Source organism: Netta rufina (assembly GCF_964035555.1).
Source record: "Netta rufina genome assembly, chromosome: 3".
NCBI lineage: Eukaryota > Metazoa > Chordata > Aves > Anseriformes > Anatidae > Netta > Netta rufina.
In genome coordinates, this window is record NC_140125.1 from 40,129,164 (window position 1) to 40,149,969 (window position 20,806).

The 20,806-nt window shown below is 36.3% G+C and overlaps 1 protein-coding gene across 1 annotated transcript in view; it reads right to left on the reverse strand.

Moving 5' to 3' along the window:
- The window catches only part of CAMKMT (calmodulin-lysine N-methyltransferase), a 220,857-nt gene that overhangs the window by 31,973 nt on the left and 168,078 nt on the right, over positions 1-20,806 (reverse strand). Inside the window, exons 4-7 of the mRNA XM_084285012.1 lie at positions 12,013-12,073; positions 8,997-9,051; positions 7,883-7,946; positions 1,525-1,591 (exon numbers count right to left, since the gene is read on the reverse strand). Coding sequence (XP_084141138.1) covers positions 1,525-1,591; positions 7,883-7,946; positions 8,997-9,051; positions 12,013-12,073 — 247 coding nt within the window. The remainder of the gene's footprint in view (positions 1-1,524; positions 1,592-7,882; positions 7,947-8,996; positions 9,052-12,012; positions 12,074-20,806) is intronic.

The following is a 20,806-nucleotide window of genomic DNA, read 5'->3' on the forward strand; positions in this document are numbered from 1 at the left end:
TAAATGTAAATGAAGACAGGGTAGAAAATGTGCTTTTGATTGATATCTAAAAGACCAGGTTTGAAGTCTTGACAAGGGATGAAATCTGAAATCTTATACAAAGCAGAGGGCAATTGGAAATCTACAAAATCTAAGCTTCTAAATGGATATACTGCACAGATCTGAGGTTCTCACAAGAAGTGTTCAGCACACAGAACCTAAAAGACTTATCCTGGGTCCATGTAGCCGTTGTCTACTTGGCAGGCAAGTATTAGGATGCACAGATCTCTAAGTTATATGTACATATGTCCTAATGAAGGCAGAATTTTCCTAAGTGTTCCCTTAAAAGAACTTCTCTATACAGTATGGCTAAGCATAGAATAAATGATGTGAATGATAGCCATTAAAATTGTATTGTTTTAGCCCTCTATGTTAATAGGCTTATTCTGCTGGTTTTAGCCCTTTTTCACTTTTATTTTTGTCTCTCTGAGGACTGAGAGCCCTTCTTCCAGAATGAGAATCAATTAAAAAAAAAAAAAAAAGGTAAGAAGGAGAAGGAAGGAGGAGAAGGAGATTTAGACACAAGTAAGAAAGCACTATTTCATCTTAGGTAGCCACCTAAGTAGCACATTCTTACTAGCACTAGGTAGCACATTCTTACTTATAACCATATGCCATAAATATGAAGAGCTTTACAATTTACTTTTAAATATTATAAAAGATTAACCCATTTCACATTCTTTGCAGTTTCTCGTCTCTATCACACTTGGAGACCAATAAAATTAATAGTTAAATAGCTAACATCAGTAGCATCAATTACAGGGTGTCACAGGGAAGGCTTTGGAGATTATCTGAAACCAAAGTCTCTGGACTTCTACAATGCTCACCCTCCAAAGCATGCCTTTGGGGCTAACTTGGAGACAATGCTCTGGTGCACTTTGAGAAAAACACTGAATGTGCCCCACACTTTAGGACATAGTAAGAGTAGAGAAGGGCCCTAACACTCTGTGCCTGGTTCCCACACTCCCCATTTACCCTCACACAAGCAACACGATACTGATTATGCACACAGGATGATCAGAGGCTCCAACAACATCTGCTCCAGGAACAAGTGACGTCCATTGCCACCCTGAATTCTCAGATAAATTTAAAAATAAAACCTGCTAGTGATTTAGGTACATTTGCTTCAAGCCTCATATTCAGTAAAATGGGTAATATTGACTCTCAAGCAGCCTAATTTCAACCAGGGACTGAATCACGGTTTGAAGAGAAATTCTGTATATTAAAATTAATTAAATAATTAAAAAGGAGGTTATGTCACCAAGATTAATTGTACTTTATTTGGTAGGATAAAAAGCAATTCAAATATATTTTTAATACTTTCTGTCTTGCATCACTTAACACATGATAGATACATACTCCTGCTGTATACATACCTGTGTCAGGGTCAGTAATGTCACATATTCACACTTTTGATTACATTTCACATTTACATGAAATAAACAATTCCATGAGAATGCATAAAGCACTTTGGTAGAACCTTACCAGCTTGACACTTTCTGAGCCTTAAATATTCCTGCAGTTTGGTTTCTTGCGATGATGTCACTTACATCTGTAGCATATTTGTTAAGAATTTTCCATAAAACTAGAGCAGTATTAAAAATCATCAAAATATTTTTAAATCATTAATACCTTCATAATGTCTTTCATCTATTTCCTCTTTAAACTGTGCTAATAGTCACTCTTCTCAAACACATAAATTTTACAATGCTACTCTGGTACATCAGCTGTAAATCTACTCAACCACTTGCTCTTGTTACCTACCTCTATCGTTCTTTCATTTATCACAGAATCACACAGAATCACAGAATTTCTAGGTGGGAAGAGACCTCAAGATCATTGAGTCCAACCTCTGACCTAATGCTAACAATCCCCACTAAACCATATGCCTAAGCTCTACATCTAAACGTCTTTTGAAGACTTCCAGGGATGGTGACTCCACCACTTCCCTGGGCAGCCTGTTCCAATGCCTCACAACCCTTTCGGTAAAGAAGTTCTTCCTAACATCCAGCCTAAAACTCCCCTGGCGCAACTTAAGCCCATTCCCCCTCGTCCTGTCACAAGGCACGTGGGAGAACAGACCAACCCCCACCTCGCTACAGCCTCCTTTAAGGTATCTGTAAAGAGCAATAAGGTCACCCCTGAGCCTCCTTTTCTCCAGGCTGAACAAGCCCAGCTCCCTCAGCCGCTCCTCGTAGGACTTGTTCCCCAGGCCCCTCACCAGCTTCGTCGCCCTTCTCTGGACCTGCTCGAGCACCTCGATGTCCTTCTTGTAGCGAGGGGCCCAAAACTGAACACAGTACTCGAGGTGCAGCCTCACCAGAGCTGAGTACAGGGGGACGATCACCTCCCTAGCCCTGCTGGTCACACTGTTTCTTATGCAAGCCAGGATGCTGTTGGCCTTCTTGGCCACCTGAGCACACTGCTGGCTCATATTCAGTTGACTATCAACCATCACTCCCAGGTCCTTCTCTGCCTGGCAGCTCTCCAACCACTCATCTCCCAGCCTGTAGCTCTGCTTGGGGTTATTGCGCCCCAGGTGCAGGACCCGGCACTTGGCCTTGTTGAACTTCATGCAGTTGACCTCAGCCCATCGGTGCAGCCTATCCAGATCCTCCTGTAGAGCCTTCCTACCCTCGAGCAGATCGACACACGCACATAGCTTGGTGTCATCTGCAAACTTACTGAGGGTGTACTCAATGCCCTCATCCAGATCATCGATGAAGATATTAAAGAGGACTGGACCCAGCACCGAGCCCTGGGGAATGCCACTAGTGACTGGCCTCCAACTGGACTTGACTCCATTCACCACGACTCTTTGGGCCCGGCTATCCAGCCAGTTTCTAACCCAACGAAGCGTGCGCCAGTCCAAGCCAAGAGCAGCCAGTTTCTTGAGTTATGTTTCCGTTTACAAAATTGCTAGTGCTGTAGATATAGAGGAAGCTGAAAAAAATTTCCCATATTTTACATACATTTAAAAGCAACTATAAGAATTACTGCCATGGTGAACAGAAATGTCTTGGCATGCTCATTTAATGTGTAATTTTTAGTTTGTGCTGCTTTCAACTGTATCACTGGATCACAGTGCTGAGGTTTCAGAGGCTTATGGTTTTGAGTTCCAGTCCTGCCACAAGGTATGTACTTTTGTACCTGTCTCTCTCTGGATGAAATCCAGCAAACACTGGGAGCACCTTCACCTGTAGGCAAGGGAGTTTCTAGTTCATTTGTTTTCTAGAGAATGGTTTGGACATTACTGCCATAAAGGACAGTACAAAGTTATAAATGCCTTTTCTTCACCACAGGCACTGGCAGCAGTGTCTCAGCTTCATGTCTCAGCTTCTTTCAGTTTGGAAGATCAGGTCATAAATTTAGGTAGCCACATAGGCAGGCCAAAGTAAGGGCTGTTAGTGAAAAGTTTCAAAGGGAGCTGTGCCCAGTAATTGATACTTGGAAAGATAACCTTCATAACCAATCATTTCTGGGTAGCCATTGGAAAGAAGGGATGTAGCAAGTAACTAAAGAACTATGAAAACATTAACTGGCATCCAGTACGAACGTGTTTGAACAGTTCACTCTCAGATATCAAAAATTATCGTAGAGGGACAAATTTCGTAAAGATGTCAAAGATCATTCATTCTTATTTAGGGTATAGGAAATATGTCAAATTCATTTTTGCAAGTGCTCTTCTAAGAAAAATGAACACTAATGTCAGGCTAATTTAAAAAATGACTAATGTATCTTTTTATTTGCTTTGCTGAAATCTCATAATGGGCCTTCCTAACACTGTTGACTGTTTAAGTTAAGTTATTTTAGAAAAGCCTCTAACCAATGTGAAAGAAAAGACAACTGATATTTTGTGAAGCCGAAGAGTAGAAACAGAATGACAGAGAAGTGCTTTAAACAAATCTCTGTACTTTGGATATGCTTTTAAAATCTTTTCCAAAATATGCATTGGCAAGTAGTAAGAAACGGCCAATACTTGTGAAGCAGAAAGAAGGCATAGGTAATTCCATGAGCAAAGCATGATGTTGTATAGTACAAGCAGAAGAAGCAGTGTTGAGAAATTAGCTACACTATACTTAAATTACATAACTGGGCAAAATTATTAATAATTGTTGTAACCATGTTAACATTAGCTTTTTAAAATAATTTATAAGCCCATGTCTTCAGGCATTCTGGATGAACATGCCCTTTCTAACCTAAATTTCCCAGGACTGTTGAAAGATCCATATACTATATTTTAATGGCCATTATAGTGCACTGCAACAATGTTTTGTGTTATTGATGCTTTCAGACAGCAGTTCAAGTCACTATTGCATGGTGTGAAACAGAGCTAAGGCAGAAGGTACAAGACTTCCTGAAATAGGAGACAATTTTTTAGTAAAAATGAACCGCATCCTTGGATTTGGAAGTGTCTGAGTATAGATGCTTCCAGTGTTCTAGAGAAATAGGTGTTGATGTTCGTGGCTGAATTTGTTGTAGAAATGGCCTAACCTGGAAAATTTGTATCCAGATGAATACCACCCAAAATTTCAAAGAGGAGTGAATGTGATAATTTTGCGTACATAAATCTTTAATAGTCAATGTAAATATCTACATTTTTCTTTTTTAATACTATTTTCATTCAAATGATCATGAAGGAACTTAGATAAAACATAGTAAGTCAACAATAAAGTTTTCAATGAAACAAGACCATCCATCTTTGTTTAATTGATTTTGCAATATGAATGATCTGTTAATTGATTAAAATCTGTCTGATAAGCAAAAGGAGTGCATTAGAATGAAATCTTTTAAATGGATTAGTAACTTAAAGAATAATATCCACTTAAAAACCTCCATAAACCCCATACATAAGAGCACTGATTAATATAAAATATAGCTATGTATTTCACAGTGAAGTGGTTAAAATCACAACAAAGATTTTAAATTAACATGTTCATCAATTGTTTTAGCTTTTAATATTTCAATAACATATCCTAATAAACATATTCACAACATACATAGTCAATACTTCACGTGCCAGTATGAAATGAAGAATAATGTGAAAAATGTCAAAAACTAAAAGAAAAATCAAATCCTCAAAAGCTTGAGACTTCACAAAGCAAGGCTGTTACGCTCACTGAATAGCGATAACAACAACAAAAACAACAATAATTATGATGATGATGATAATACAAAGGCAGATTCTCAGATGCAATGCACTATTGCCAGGTCGATTTTCAATTACATTTCACTGATGTATTCATTTGTTTCTTAATGTGCTCATCTTGCCCATTAAGAATAATTAGCAGGCTTGCTTGGTGATTTCCTGGCTTCTGACAGCGATTTTTTTCTTTTTTGTTGACAACCACTTTTACTTTTTGGAAAGTAATTTTTGGATATTATAGTATGACTGGCATGTAATTTAAGCTTCCTAAGAAATTTAAAGGGAAGATGTAAACAGTAATTTTTAAACAAGATTATTTTAATGTATAATACCTACATAAAAATCACAATACTAAGCATTCAATGTTCCTGAAAAGCAGCATCTAGACAAGAAAACAGTATTTTATCCTACAGTAATTTAATTTGGTACACTAAACAATTAAAAAATATCACCAGCAATAATAAAAATTAGCAGAAATGCATCATGTGTGGTGTATGCCACTTGAAGCCAAACACCCTTCCCAATTACACAAAGAAATTCTTACTGATTCCTGCGAGTCTGGTGTGACTGAAACAGACCTAAATTTAGCCTAAACTTCTGTTCTAGCTGGTCACTATACAAAAGAATGCAAAAGAAATTACCATTAAACAGATCATAAAATTACTATTGAAGTCCATAAAACACATAAAATTTATTATGTGTGCTTTTAAGAATACATTCCACCTACACTGTAAAGTTCTTAGTCTGCTGCACTTTGGCACCCTGCTAATATTAAGCCCATTGTAAAATCCAACACAATAAAAGCACTTTGAATGCTGAGCCTTCAGAGCACCAAATGTTAAAAAAGAAAAATAAATTCCTGTTAGAGCCTTCCACCAATCACTCCTCTGAAAGGGATTCACTGAGTGAATACAGATGAAGACTTCTTGCAAGACTTTCAGAAATAAAAAATATTTTACAACATATTGTGGAAAACTAAGGTGTGCTAATTAGAATATATTAACATATTTTTTTCAGGAATTAAAGTACTTTAACTAGTTTATTTCCAAAGACTGGCTGAATATTTCTAGTGCTCACTGATTTTCTTTACCATGGAAGACGTCTAAATCACAAAAAAAGTTCAGGTATGTTTGTGGAATCTGCTATGCAAGGTATGTGCAGACTTGATTACTGAGCTTACATGAAGCTTTCTGTGGTTAAAATGACCTTTTGTTAAATAACAGATATTTTCATAAAATATCTGTTTGTTTTGTTAAGCTAGTTTTGAAACACTTTTCTTCTACATTTTTTATCTTCATAATAACATATAAGAAAGACTGGGAGAGATGATACTGCATAAAATGCACTGAATAATCAGTACTTCCTCCTCAGCCCATGAGCATAATCAGCTATATTTTAGCAAAATAAGAATCCTTGGAACACAACTGAGAACTTGTATTTTCAAGTGAGAGGAAGCTTTCATCAAGACTCCTTCAAGATTTAAAAGATATGTTTGGCTATTTTTTTCCATGAATTTGTGAAAGTATAAGCAATTATAGTTGTCTGTGTTACCTCTGACTGTTTGGAGGTAGTAGCAAACATAACATATGCACCATTTCACTGCTATGTCTCTTGATTAAACAGTCATAAGCAATTGCCATTTTCCTAATCCACAACATTCTTTAACTTTTTTTTTCCTTAAGTACTCATTATGTTAGCTTTCAAATTCATTAAAAAAAACAAAAACAAAACAAAACAAGACAAAAACAAACAAACAAACAAACAAAATAAAATCTAAACAATTTTGATGATGTAGGGGCCAAAACATGAAAAACTAGGCTGGCTTAACATGCAAATGGAAATATTACCAAGGAACAAAAGCAAATAGATACCTTCCATTTTTTCCCTCTCAGTTTCTAAGGGCTATTAATATTCCCTATATATATCTGTTCTTGTTCTGTGCTGATATTTAATGTGGCCACAAATTATGCTCACTCATTTTCTCGCTTAGCCAAAGTACAGTTCAATTTTCTGAACTGTGTGTTCATACTAGAAGGGTATAATAGCAATTTATTCTACTAAAATAATATAAGAAATATAGTAAAATACTTTTTACAAGGGACAGAGGAGTTTTGTAATCTTTCTTTCATCAAGAGAAATAATGTTAAATTGCTAATTGTTTAAGCACACTAAATGGATAATTGGTAGGCAGTTATAACTTTGTAGCAATAATGAAACTATGCATTTCAAAATATACTATGACAGTATACAAATACTATGCATTTTTAAGAGGTGAATATCTGAAAGCAAAAAAAAAAAAAAAAAAGAAAGAAAGAAAGAAAGAAACCACACCCACAAACCTAGTTTCTTTTGCAAAATGACTATGGGAAGGGGAGCTAATGATTTGATTCACTGCTATACCTCCTGTAATGTGCAGCTTACACACAAGGAATCTTTCAGCACTCAACCATAAGGCAAATATTTACTACTGTACTTGCTCTATACCGACATGTATATTTTTAACTAAAGAAGAAAATGTGGAATTTCTTATGAGGGAAGCTGCAGCTCTGTTCAAAACATTTTACATCTATTTTTTAATTACTTATGTGGGGACTTTTTCTTAATATACCCCATGCCGTCTGTCTTTATATCGATTGTTACTCAGCCAGTAAAAAGGAATGAACACAACAAACCAGTTTTCTATCTGAATAAGGATACTTTTGATGGCCTTTTCATTTCCATCAGTTAACAGAACTTCTTTGACATCTGCAGAAATAGCAACCTGAAAAAAAGAGCACAGCAAACAATGAGCAAATATGCTTGTCTGTGTGGAAGTGAAGACAGGAGTGACAAGCCTTCAGTATCATGCTTCCTCACCTATTTCTCTGTAACAATCTTCAATCTTTTTTCATTTTATGTCTGCATTATTTTAATCATTCAATCAAATCAGTCAATACTTTTATCATTCCATTTGCGGGAGCCTCTATCTTGCTATCATTCTGTTCCGTAATTGCATTGTGACAGCGGATGATGGTATTCTGAGAGGCTTTCATTTGCGGGCTTCTGTTTATCTAGTAGAGCCATCATACAAGGCTGTCACTCTGCCTTTCAGCTTGCTTCTGTCTGACTGCCTGATGCCCTTCATATAACTTTGCATTGCAGGCAGATGGCTTTGTAAGGGTAATTTTTTTGTGAGCTTTGACATGCTCGCACATTGGGCTGTAACCTCGACACATTGTATAAGAGCGACAGGTTTGTCAAATGCCAATCAGTGTAACAATATGCTTTTATTTGTAGAGACATAAAAACTTGTCTAATGCACTGCACTGCTACATAATATCTCCTGAATACATGACTCAGAACCCAGAGAATGGTGAACGACTCTCCTGAATGGCCAATCTAATTCAAAAGAATCTAATTACCGAGAGCTCTGGATCATGTTTGTTGGTGTAATAATGCAGGCAAAACATTAGCAGCTATATCATGGTGCTCCAACTGTGATTCGCCAGGCTATTCCTGTATCTTAGCAAATGGGACTATAATCTGAAAAAAAAAATGTTTCAGCTATGGCAATGAAAGACAGACCGTACGTGGCCTGGAATGTCACAACAAGAGATATTGACTACACGGAGGTAAAATGTTTCTGCTCATCGAGGCAACCATAAAATCAATATGATACGAAAGCAAGTCAATCTAGAAGGTCTCTCAAGACTCTGCAGCTTGACCGCAGCTGAGGCTGTTGACAGTTCTCTGACCCAGCAGTTGGAGGCACTGGAACATTTTTCCTTTTGTTTCTTCCTCTGAATGGGGTTGGAATTGAGAAAAGACCTACCATGAGCCCAGCCAAGCATGTCATGCCACCCCCTAGCTCACACACAGCAAGGTCCCTGAAAGAGAGAAAGGAAATGGTAGAACCCATACAAATTAGATGAAAATGGTCAGAGAGACATATATGTTACAAGAACAAATTGCCATCTGCAGTAAGAACGGAGCTACCAGGAAGTTGTAGAGACATGACTAGGCTACCTCATGTCGTTTTGCGTTTTAAAAATAATTATGAAATAGAAAAGTCACAAAGCAGGCAAATCAGTGGGGGTTCCCTCATTAGTGTTCAGTGCAACATTACCACCGCTGAGCTGAAAAATCTGAGAAGGTTCCCTTTTTTCCCTTGTCAATGGCTCTGTCTTTTAGAACTAAACTAGCTAGAGTAGCGAAAGATAATTGTTAGGAAAGGATAACAATGTTAATCCACATTCATTCTTGCAAAAACAGTTAGAGAAGTAAATGGAGAAATTAATATTATTTATATATCACTCTATGTAGTTATGACTGAAAGCCTTTTGATATTAAAAAAGGGAAATTCTAAAACACAATATATACCACAAAACAATTACCCATGAAGAAATCCGATCCTTCAATTAGCACTTAAAACTGCAAGTGACCTACAAACAATACTGTTATGAACAACGATGGGAACTGCAAGCAGTTAAGCCACAGAAAACTAAATGAAGTTAGTGTCAAGAGTCTAAACTGAGCCCAACTGTAGGGTTGAATACCTGGTTTAAAATGTTGCTTTTAGCTCAGAGCATGGTTATTAAGACGTGCAAGTGAAATATAATTTGGTGCAGAGAGTGTGCCGGACAGGGGCTTGCAGGGGGAGCCATAAAGAATGTTCTCCACAGCCACCGCCTGCCCCAGGAGGGGAGGAGGGAGGGATGCTTACCGAGCGCCGAAAACCGCGTGAAGCAGCATTTAGGGCAAGGCAGAGCCTCAGTTCAAGAGCACAGCGGCTTTAGAGCTAAACCTATGCCAACTGATACAGCTGCCAGAAGCATTTCCATTGAAATATTTCTGACAGGCAGAAAGTGGAATTTCAGCTAAGCAGATTTTTTGGTGCACCTTTTTTCTGACCTAAAACACCAATGTTTTTAAAACTACTTCTGTGAGAAAGTATTACTTCACCACTTACCCTACGCTGGGCATCTCAGATGCCACTTCAGTGTACATTCAGTGTACTGAGGCCACTGGGCTAGGCTGTATGACAATATAATAATGCTCACTGTCTGGGTAGTATAGATTTACTTTCCTAAGACTGCAAATTTCCTTTACAAAAAGTCTATTTGTCCTATTTAATGGAAATGAGGAGAAGGTAGTTTGGAGGAACAAGCTGTATCTAAACCCAATGAGAATTCAAAACAGATTGTGGGAAATCTGCAGCTTGTGGTTTATAATAGAATGATTCTAAGTTTCTCCTCACATAAATTTTGATTCTTCCTAACCATACTTTATGCATTTTTTTATTTAGGTACATAAGGTTATATTACAGTACTTAGGAGGCACTGTCACATTTATCAAAATAAACACAGAAAGTATCCAGTGTGGGATTTCTGGTGCATTTTGAACCAAATATGTATGTATGTAATATATGTGTGACTGTATGTATACATATACACACAGACACGTATATTTACACACATAAATCATTTATTCTAGTGCAACGTTCCTATGCTGGCAATATTTAGTGACATTTATCAATGAGAATTAAAATAAGAAACACTGTTCTGGGTGTGCTGTTAAGAGGGCAGAATCCTGAGGACTCAGGAGGTGAAACTGCCCATTTCCTCCATGGAAGTTTGATCACCATCTCTGAGTAACCAGGTCTGGATACCCAAAGACACTTTAGCGACAACCACCAGGAGTTTTCCTGCAAGGAGCCTCTGAAGGCAAGTAGAGTGTATAAGCTGCTATGTGTGCTGGGATGGTAAAGCACTAATGGGATAGTTAATATAGCAGCAGAAGTGAAGTAAAGAGGTGCCTTAGCTGGCTCTTCTGATGGGGTGTGCTTCATTCATGTGGCTGCTGGAGTAGAAATAAGGCTGTATAGACCAGGGTATGCTTTAGCACTAAGCCTTTGGATTCAGATAGGAGTCAGCAAACTGCAGGAATTGGCTCAGGTTTGGTGCAAGGGGCAGCAGCTAACAGATTGAAGCTCCTTGGTCTTCCTTATTCTCCCGACACCATATGTACACAGAGAGAGGGGCTTTTTTATACTCCAGGGTGATTTACTTGGTATTAGCATTGTAGCTTTGCTCAGAACAGAATTTATACCTGCAAATGGAGTGTTGCTACAGTTTTTCTTATGCCCCACTCATCCACCTGGACAATGAAACTTCAAGGATTTCCAAGCGCAAGGCTTTGTATACTCAAGGGGGAGGAGACAGGATGCAGGATAGATTTTATCTTTCAGCATTCCTATTGGATGCTTGATACCCGTCTTCTACGAGTTTAGAAAATACGTGGGGAAAACCAACCAAACAAACAAACAAAAAACAAACAAACAAACAAACAAAAAAAAAACAAACAAAAAGCCAAAAACAAACAAACAAAAAAACATACAAGTGCAGTATGTCTCAATATGTTTCATAAAGCTTAAATACAGGTGCAAATTCCTCCATCACTTCCTCCATCACTGTATGCAGGGATTATTATGTACTCTATCAGGCAATATTTTTCTTCCTTTTGCAACAGATGTCAGTTTAAAGAATGTCTTTTATTTTTCCTGACCTTCACAATCAGTACTGATCGATTGGAGCTTCACTTTTGTTTCCCAAAAATCAAAGTGAAATAAAACGCCTTGAGTGGAAATCAAAAGTCTTTGACATATAGCAGAAAGCTTGCTGTGCAATATTAGTACCCAAAGGCAGCTCAGAATTCTTTGTTAAGAGCAACATGCTTTCACCTTGAACATTTTAAATTTAATCTGAAGGTTTAAATCATAGCAATCTTTACCATGCAGATACAATAAAACTAATAGATTGGAAAATATCTTTTTATGTTCAACTCTGTACCTGAATATTTCATTGTGCTTTAGGCAGTAGTAAGCCAGTACTTCTTCAGCTGGCCAGAGACCTGTAACACAAAAGATATTCACATTCTTAGAACAGATTTTTTTTTTGTCTAAAATATTTTTGAATATGTATTATCATTTGCAGTTCCCAGCCAACTGTTTCACTTTTAAAGCTTGCCAAAGTACCATGGAATAAATAAAAAAAATATTATTTTTAATGGCTGATTTCTGATTCTAAGCTTTGGAGCTGAATATTTCATAGATTTCCTCCTGGTACACCCACACACATGCATATATATACTATTGTCAAGACTTTAAATGTTACACATAATTTAATTCTAAAAAACCTGACATTGGGGCATCCACATGAACATCAATCTGTCTTTTTCAGGCCAGATTCAAAGTCCACCTTGCCTTGCAGCCTGTCTCTAACAGTGAATGAGAGCCCCCTCCTTTTTCACTCGTTGACTTCTGTAGTCATTTCATTTCTTCCCTGTTCCTTTTTATTTAGCTTCTTTTCTCAGGAGGCCTCTTAGCTTTTGTTAGGTCAGCTATCAGTCTGACCCTAAGGAGCACTGATCAGCAGCACATGCTAAGGGTGAGTACATGATGAAGGCAATAACACAGCATAATTTCTAGTCAACTCTCCTCTCCTCCTCAGCAGCTTCTTGAGCCACAACTCATAAGTTCTTTTTTAAAGTCACCAAAGTATTTTTTGATTGTTCTTTGGACTTTGCAAACTTTTATAGCTACAACGTCCTGTGGCAGAAAGCACCACAGTTTTACTGTGCTGTCTGTATAAAGACGCATCTCCTCTCTCTTGTTTTGTACTTGCCTCCCTGTCATTTCCATTTGAGACTACAGTTCTCATATGGGAACAGACAGAGCAATCATGCTCTTTTCAGCTCTTTCATATTATTCATGACTTTATAAGCTTCTATTATAAAACTTATGCTGATCATTCCCAACCCTGGCAAATATTTTGAGGCATCCTTGCAAGTTTACATTTTCAATAATTTTCACTCATGAAACTCGCCACCACATTGGACCAGCTTCCCACCCAACTTGAACAACCTAACTGAAGCACTGCAGCCCACGGAGAGGGCAGTGCAGTTCTGTGGGGCTCAAACGCTCTCCTGCAGGCATCTGTCTCCACCACTGGAGAAGCCTGGGAAAAAGAGACTTGTATTCAGGCACTCGAGATAGGTTCCCAAAGTTAAGGGAGGATGAATCAAAGGCATATGCAGCCAAATTACAGTTGTATGTGTTTTCCATCTGTTGTTGCTTAGCAATGAAAAAACGTGTGTACGTGTCTACCCACAGGTCAAAAGTAGGGTTAGCTTCCCCCCACCATACATAGCATTATAAGCAATATGACAGAAGCCTGACTTAATATTATAAACTGTAGACACTTCAGTGGTTTCAGTAAACTTAAAAACAGACATTTGGGAGCATCCTTTAGATGTTTATGGACAAGTAAATTGAATTCCATGCAGCTTAGTATCTTTAGACCATTTTTTATAATTGTTTCTTCTCCAGAGACTTTAAAAACATCATATTTAATAGAAGCAGAATTTGGGGAGAAAAACTGTCTTCTTTTTAAATCACTTACAGCCTGATTGTAACCCTTAAATATATAATTCTTCCTGTCCATCCAGTAAGTACTCTGAACAACCCTTACAGTGATGAATGATGAAAATTTATGAATATGTTGTCTGCATGCAGGTGAAGCAAGTATTTGGTCAAAACTTTGCATATAACTTTGGTATGACAAAGATCTTAAAGGTAAAAACAAAAACAAACAGGCAAACAAAACAATAATAATAATAATAAAAACAGACTGATGATTCTTACACATGACAAAAACACTAAAGCACTACTGTTATTTGTCCTGTTCATTCCCAGTTCGGTTGATTTGATTTTTGCAAATGTGTTATTTTGTTCAGATTGGTAAGGGTTAAAATAAAATATTCACACACGATTACCCATTTTTCAAAGAAACATACACTAAGAATTGTACAGGATTTTCCATCTCCCTTTTGACTATTTCAAGGCTTTTGAGTATTAAAATATGTTAAAATGACAGATTTTGCAATAAATATAATAACTGTTTAAATATTTTCATGTATGATATAAATAATGTTTCAGTTTGCAGTGACTGGTGTATACTCAAGCAATAAAAGTGTTGTTTTTTTTTTTTTTTGAATATTTAGTAAAGACATGGTTAATTTAATACATCTATAATACTTCACACCTCACATTACACACACACACACAATAAATAAATAAATAAATTTAATAAATAAATAAATAGAAATGAAAACCTAAACTCTTTTATAGCAAACTTCTAGACCGAGTGGATTTTAAAAACACTTGTCAATTGCAGCAAAATCCTTCAACGTCTGAGTTTTCAGTACCCACAGTCAAATGTCCCTCATTTTTCTACGGTTATTATTGAAAGGGCACTTTGAATGGTGCTGCTAAATCTTTTATGAGGGGTCACTGTTCTTACCCCTGCTCCCATTAAAATGTTGATACCAGCTGAACTTGCAGGTATATTAGATAGCTCTATGCTGAGAGTTGGAAAGATGAGGCTTTTCTTTAGGCAGATGCTGGTGACGTACATGACTCTTCTCTCCTCTCCATAGGAAAGAAGGTATCACCTCAGCTATGATACGAGTGGCTGGCAGCTAAAGAAGCAGGAGTCAGAAGGTCTTTCACAAGCACAGGTCTCAAGTGGGGATGCACACAGAGCTTACAGCTAAGCCAAGATGCCAGCAGCAAGAATACCTGCGTTAATTTTAGTAAAAGGAAAAGCTTCTCTTGCTTGAACAGGTAGGTAAGCCTCTTTGCCTTCAAAACAGGGATAAGCTTAAAGATGCATGTGGAGGAGTTTGCATGCTGTCCTCTTCCCCTGCACTCTGACCTACATTTTACCAACACAATGACCTACATTTTGAAGTATAAGATAGTTCTGCTTCTGTTGAAAAATGCTCAGCTCTCATGCAGAAATGCAGCAATTCCTGAGTGAACAACTACTGCGAAATTTTAAAAGCATAATTTATTTTCCGCAAACATATACAGATATATATATGCATTAAGTTTCTTGTGAACATGCAATATAATAAATATGATATTAATAATAATCTGCTACAATTCTTTGATATTCAAAATAAAATTGTTCATATTTTGAATTGTGAATTTGATTATAAATACCCAACATTGGATGGGTACCTATTTGCATGTGCAATTACTTACACACAATGGTCAATTATTTACACATGTATAGGCAAAAGAATGTCAAAAGGCCCCCAAATGGCATTTGTATTTAAAAGGCTATAAATATACTAAAAGACCTAGACAGCAGGGCTACAAATCTCACTCTGAAAGGAAACAGAGCAAACCAAGAGTTTCATTTTGCAAAAATAAATACTTCACAAAATTTGCTGGAGGTTTTAAAAATCTTTACCACCTTGTCACCTATGATGTGAAAACAGGGAAGAGTTGCCACAAAGCATTGGAATATTTATTGAAACAAAAAATCTAAGTTGTGCTGGAATTTAAAGGACAGCCTCAAGAAGGACTGTGATGTGGCATGTCTGAAGATATGGGAGAGAGACAGTGCTCACAGAACAATGCCTTCCAGCATTTCATGTCTCAGCAGGTATCTTTTCACCATTAGGATGCAGTAGGAGATCCAGTGCTCCATGAAGTGTATTACTATTCCATTTATAAATGTGCCAAAAAATGATGATGTCTACTTCCAGACTGCTTCATGGTACTTACTATGGTGGTAATGTTAGAAAAACATCATTGCTAAATAAATTAGTGTGATGATAGATAATGAAATATTATATATGCAGACACGTACAAAATGCAGGCATTTCTGTAGTGCTTATCACCATATCATAACACCTCACCACAATAATGGAGTCTACCTCACAAGAACTTGATGACATCATGAATTTCCACCCCAGGAGACAGAGGCAGAATAAGCTACTTAAGCACACCAAATGAAATTACAGGAAGGCCAAGGATAAAGGTCATTCAAAGAAAGCCTTGGTCATTCAAAATCCTTGAGGTATGATTTAACAAAAAACAAGCAAACCAACAAACAAACAAAAACCACACCCAAACTTTTCCTACAGAGGAAAAACACTAAAATTAAAATCGCACAATAATGTTAAGAACACATAAATCAGGTTCATCTGTTTTAGCATGGCACAACAGTTCTTTAAAGCAACCTTTGACTCACGTGGACAATATCACACGTAGACTGCTTCTGCAGATGCTTTGTTGTAATCATCAGGTGGAGCATCACTGCTCAATAGTTACAAAAAAAATCTGTTGGTTGTTTTTTTCCATGCTATTCAGTCCACTACTACTTTATAGATGATGAATTATGTGTGACATAACAGAAAATTTTGTAATAAAAATAAATTATCAAGTATTAAACAACAACAACAACAAATTACTCCTTCTCCTCTATGGCTTTTAATGCAAATTTTAAAGAATGACACCATATATTTGAATAGCAAATACTGAGACCTGATGTAAAGTTGTTAATGAATGGCATGTTATTAAAAATTTTCAGCACTGGTAGAGTGCTGAGAATTTTGAGACATTGTCTTTTTAATGAAGACATTTGATTTTGGAGCCATTAGGTCTCTGCACTGCTTCATAGGTACAAAGAAGTCACAGTAGCTGCTGATTACTTTAATTGGCATAGCACAAGATTAGTGCAACTCTGCTCTACTGTCTGCCACTGCTATATACAGCAAACAAAGGCACAACTGGAGGTGACAGGTGAACTATCCCTTGAAGCTCTGAGTAGAAGGTAAAAAGCTGTCCTACAAATGCTTCACTTTTGCTAGGAGATTAATAAGTCTCTTTCCAAGCCAGGCCAAATGGCAAGTTTTCTTTGTCACTTTTTCCTAGCACTTCACATGGCCACATGTACAGATGTCTGATCTCAAAACATTATTTTATCAAAGTTTATCTTTTATTTGCACTATCAAGCTATGCAACATCTTCCTATTCACTTGAAATTTCAAGTAAAACTTAACCCTTAAGTGCAAAACCAGTTTACATTTGAAAAGTCAACCTTTTTCCTCAGTTGAATACACTCAAAAAACTCTTTCAATTGTTTCAATTTTTTTCCATGTTGTCCTGACTACATGAAATCATCTTATTTGCTTTAATGTTCACCAAATCAGGAGGAAAAAAAAAATAATAAAAAAATAAAAAGCATTATGGGCAAAGAGATTAATAACATCTCAACAGAAGTAGCACCAATTTTACTGAACAATAAAGAATTGTCTTTTGACCTTCAGGATTCATTATCCTTCACGACCAAGCTACATTGTTTGTGAAAAGCAGAAACTCCTACTGTAGTACAGATATGACCTTCATTTTACAGTATGAAACCTTATTTTCTACTGATTATGTCCCATGTTTAGGTCACAAGAGAACATAAGTCTGATGATTTCACTCTGGTTAGTTTTTGTGTGCATCACCACCACCAAGAAGTATGGTATACCTGCTGGAGGTCTTGGATAAGTGAGAGAGCAGGTGAATCATGGTTCAACAGCACAATAATTTGAAGAAAAATTCAAAACAAGGCTCCAACCAATATCATGAGCCCTTCAATTAATGGAACATTAAAATTCACTTCCAAGTGGAAGAAAAAATATGGAGTTATGGATAGTACAATTCAAGTGCAAAAGTGGGTGCACATCATATGTCTGCCACCTCATTGGTAACATAAAGCATGATTGTCCTAATTTGGGTAATTGCTTGAGTAAAGACTACTTGTAATTAATTGTACTGCTGTAGTTAGTTATGATGCACAGATAGCTCTCATAAATACATCTAGCTCTCAACTTTCATCAAATTCCATGCCTCAAATCCCTTATCAATGTAATTTTATCAAAGAAACATTGCTTAATATAGACAATAAGTAAAGGATTTATTTTCATTCATTTAGCATGTAAAACCTGAAACAGATGAAAGGATGGTCATCAGTCCAGGTTACCTAAAATCCCATCTAAGGTTTTTTGAGTCTAAAAAACACAAACATACATAACAAGGCACTATTACCATAAATATTCAACTTTTTAGCTGCCATAAAATCTAAGCATAGAAGAGTGAAAACCTTCCATAGAAAATGGCTTTCATACTAATATAATGACGAGAGTCTGCTCACTTTAGAAAAAAAAAAATGAAGAAATGAAATTAATTAATAAGTGAGAACAAAATAAAAACACCAACATTTAAACTTGTCATTGTATCTGCAGTACAGTGAAACCCCATTTTCAAACTTGTATCCTCATGTTTAACTTTACACCAATCTACAGCACAGGCAGATAAAAGAAGGGTCATCTTCACCAAATTGCTTGCATATGGTGTGCACATAATTATAAAACAATTTTCCAGTAGAGGTCAAAACTCAGTTTGGGAGCTTATTTTCAAAAGGAGAACAGTCACAGAGCACTATTTCCTTCTGGATGCTTGGCCACTTCAAGCGTTAACATAAGAGCTAACCTGTTTTGAAAGTCCAATCGTCTAATCCGAAACTCTGAATGCATTCTGAAATGTATCCAAAATGTATTTGCAAGTGAGAAACTTCATCGATAAATATGTACAGTGCAAAGAAAAGGAAAGTATTTAATAGCCTTAGCAGTGGTACCTAACACCTGAGCCTTATTGCACCTGACTCTAGCATATGGCAAACCACCTTTCAAATCCGGTGAAGAGGAACAATTTCTGTCAGGGAGAATGGCTAGCTTACTTTTCAACAGCAGGATTGCTATAAGTGAGTTTCAATAGGTACAAGAACACTAGAAAAAAAATAGAAGATAAAGAGAGAAACACATCTCACGATTCTTTTCTATGCACATATATTTTATAGAAACTCTTGTCTCTCTTTCAATCTAAAACAGAATTTATGATATTCAGATCATTGGAAAATATGTATAAGCACTGGCTGGGATCTTCAGCCTAGGCGAAATGGCCTCAGTGCTGTATCTCTCACTTTCATTCTCATTATTATTCATGACTAGGAGAGAAACATGATGGTTTGCAATCTGCAAATTTCTTTTAGAGCACAAACTTAGGAGGCTCGGTGGAACTGATGTGGAAATACAGTAAGAAGTCAAAGCTGTAAATGTACACATATCTCTTCCAAAATAAAAATTGTCAAACTGTACAAATCTACTTGTATGATTGTCTTTGGCATCCTGTTTTTCAAATGAATGAATTTGATTGTGTTGTGTGTGTGTGTTTTTTTTTACCTAGTTTTCAAATAGTTATTAAAAATTAAACAACACTGGAACAAACCTTTTGTGATTATAGCCTTCATTCTCCTGCAAAAAAATGGATCTATAAATTTATGTACCATTGTAGATGTAAATTACAAAATTTTATATTCAACTATATTAAAACATCTATTCCAAAAATGATTACCAGTTGTGAAAAGCAGACAGGCTTATCACTTGCTGTCAGTTGTTCATGTCTAGTTAAGCAATAATGTGCTAAAACTGCTCTTTTGTTTTGTGTAAGAATTTTGGCAATAGAAGAAATGAACACTCGTTTAATAAAAACTCAGGCTGCTTTTTGCTTTGATGGAGGAAGCAGCTGCCTGTTTTCATTTGCTGCAGAGCAGCAAAACCCATCAATATAATAAGCAGCTTAGATGCATCCATCCACAGCATCTGTAAGGATATAGGGCTATTCGCTCAAAACCAATCCTTGGTTTAATTTTAACAAAGATGTGTCTGACATATTTGAAAATGCATTATAATAGGGTTTTGAAATACTAGCATTTTCTCTTTTCTTTTTAAATACTTTTTACAGATTTTGAAAGGCAAGTATACATATTGGAATGATAACAATGATAAAACAAATATTGCTATAGCAAACAAAAGAACTAGCCTAAAAATGCAAAGACAGAACATTAAGAGATGACTTCAGGTTCCTGGACTCTCCTGTCACTTGAAAATATAGAAAACCAGTATTTTAATATTTTCAATGAAGAGTTTGTTCACGATAACCAAGAGCAGAGAAAGATACTAGAAACAAGTATCACAGAAAAACCCTGCAGAGATAGAACTATATTTCCTGAGCTACACTTTTCCTTCCCTCCTGTTTTGTTAAAAGTAGATGTATTAATATTAATGCTTATTTCTAAAGATAGTTATCAAATTGTTTTCTATTCTTGCCTGAAAGAAACATGATTTAAACTAAATTTCAGTGCTGTGAGTTTGTCCCAAATGAAAACTCCTAACTGCAATAAAGAAAATTTTAATTAAAAATAGTTATAGGATTTTCATACATAATTACAAAAACAGGAAGAGAAAGATAAAAGACCATCTGAGATCTAAACCATAAAACTATTTTCACACTAAAAATGTGATATGGCACATTTATATTATTAAAAATTCTTAAGACATTATTATTTTAGTGCTGTTCTGCTTTCTAAGACCTTTCTAAGCTGAGCTTTTAGATGATTTGCACATTAACTGAGAAGTCAGATAATTCTTAATCCTCCTCTTTTTCAGATCCAATAATGGATAAGGGAGCATCTTAGCATGATCAACTAGCAATCTGCCTACCCTGAGTGGTAGTACACCTGAATTTAGGATTAGTCATTGGGTTTTCATAATATCTGATTTGAATGAGCACTCATTTTGGGAAGTGTGGAAAAAGAATATTCAATGATATTTGAACTGTACCATTTAAATATGTAGAAACCATTTCTGAGTAGATGCATATTTATTCACTTCAAAACAAAAAGC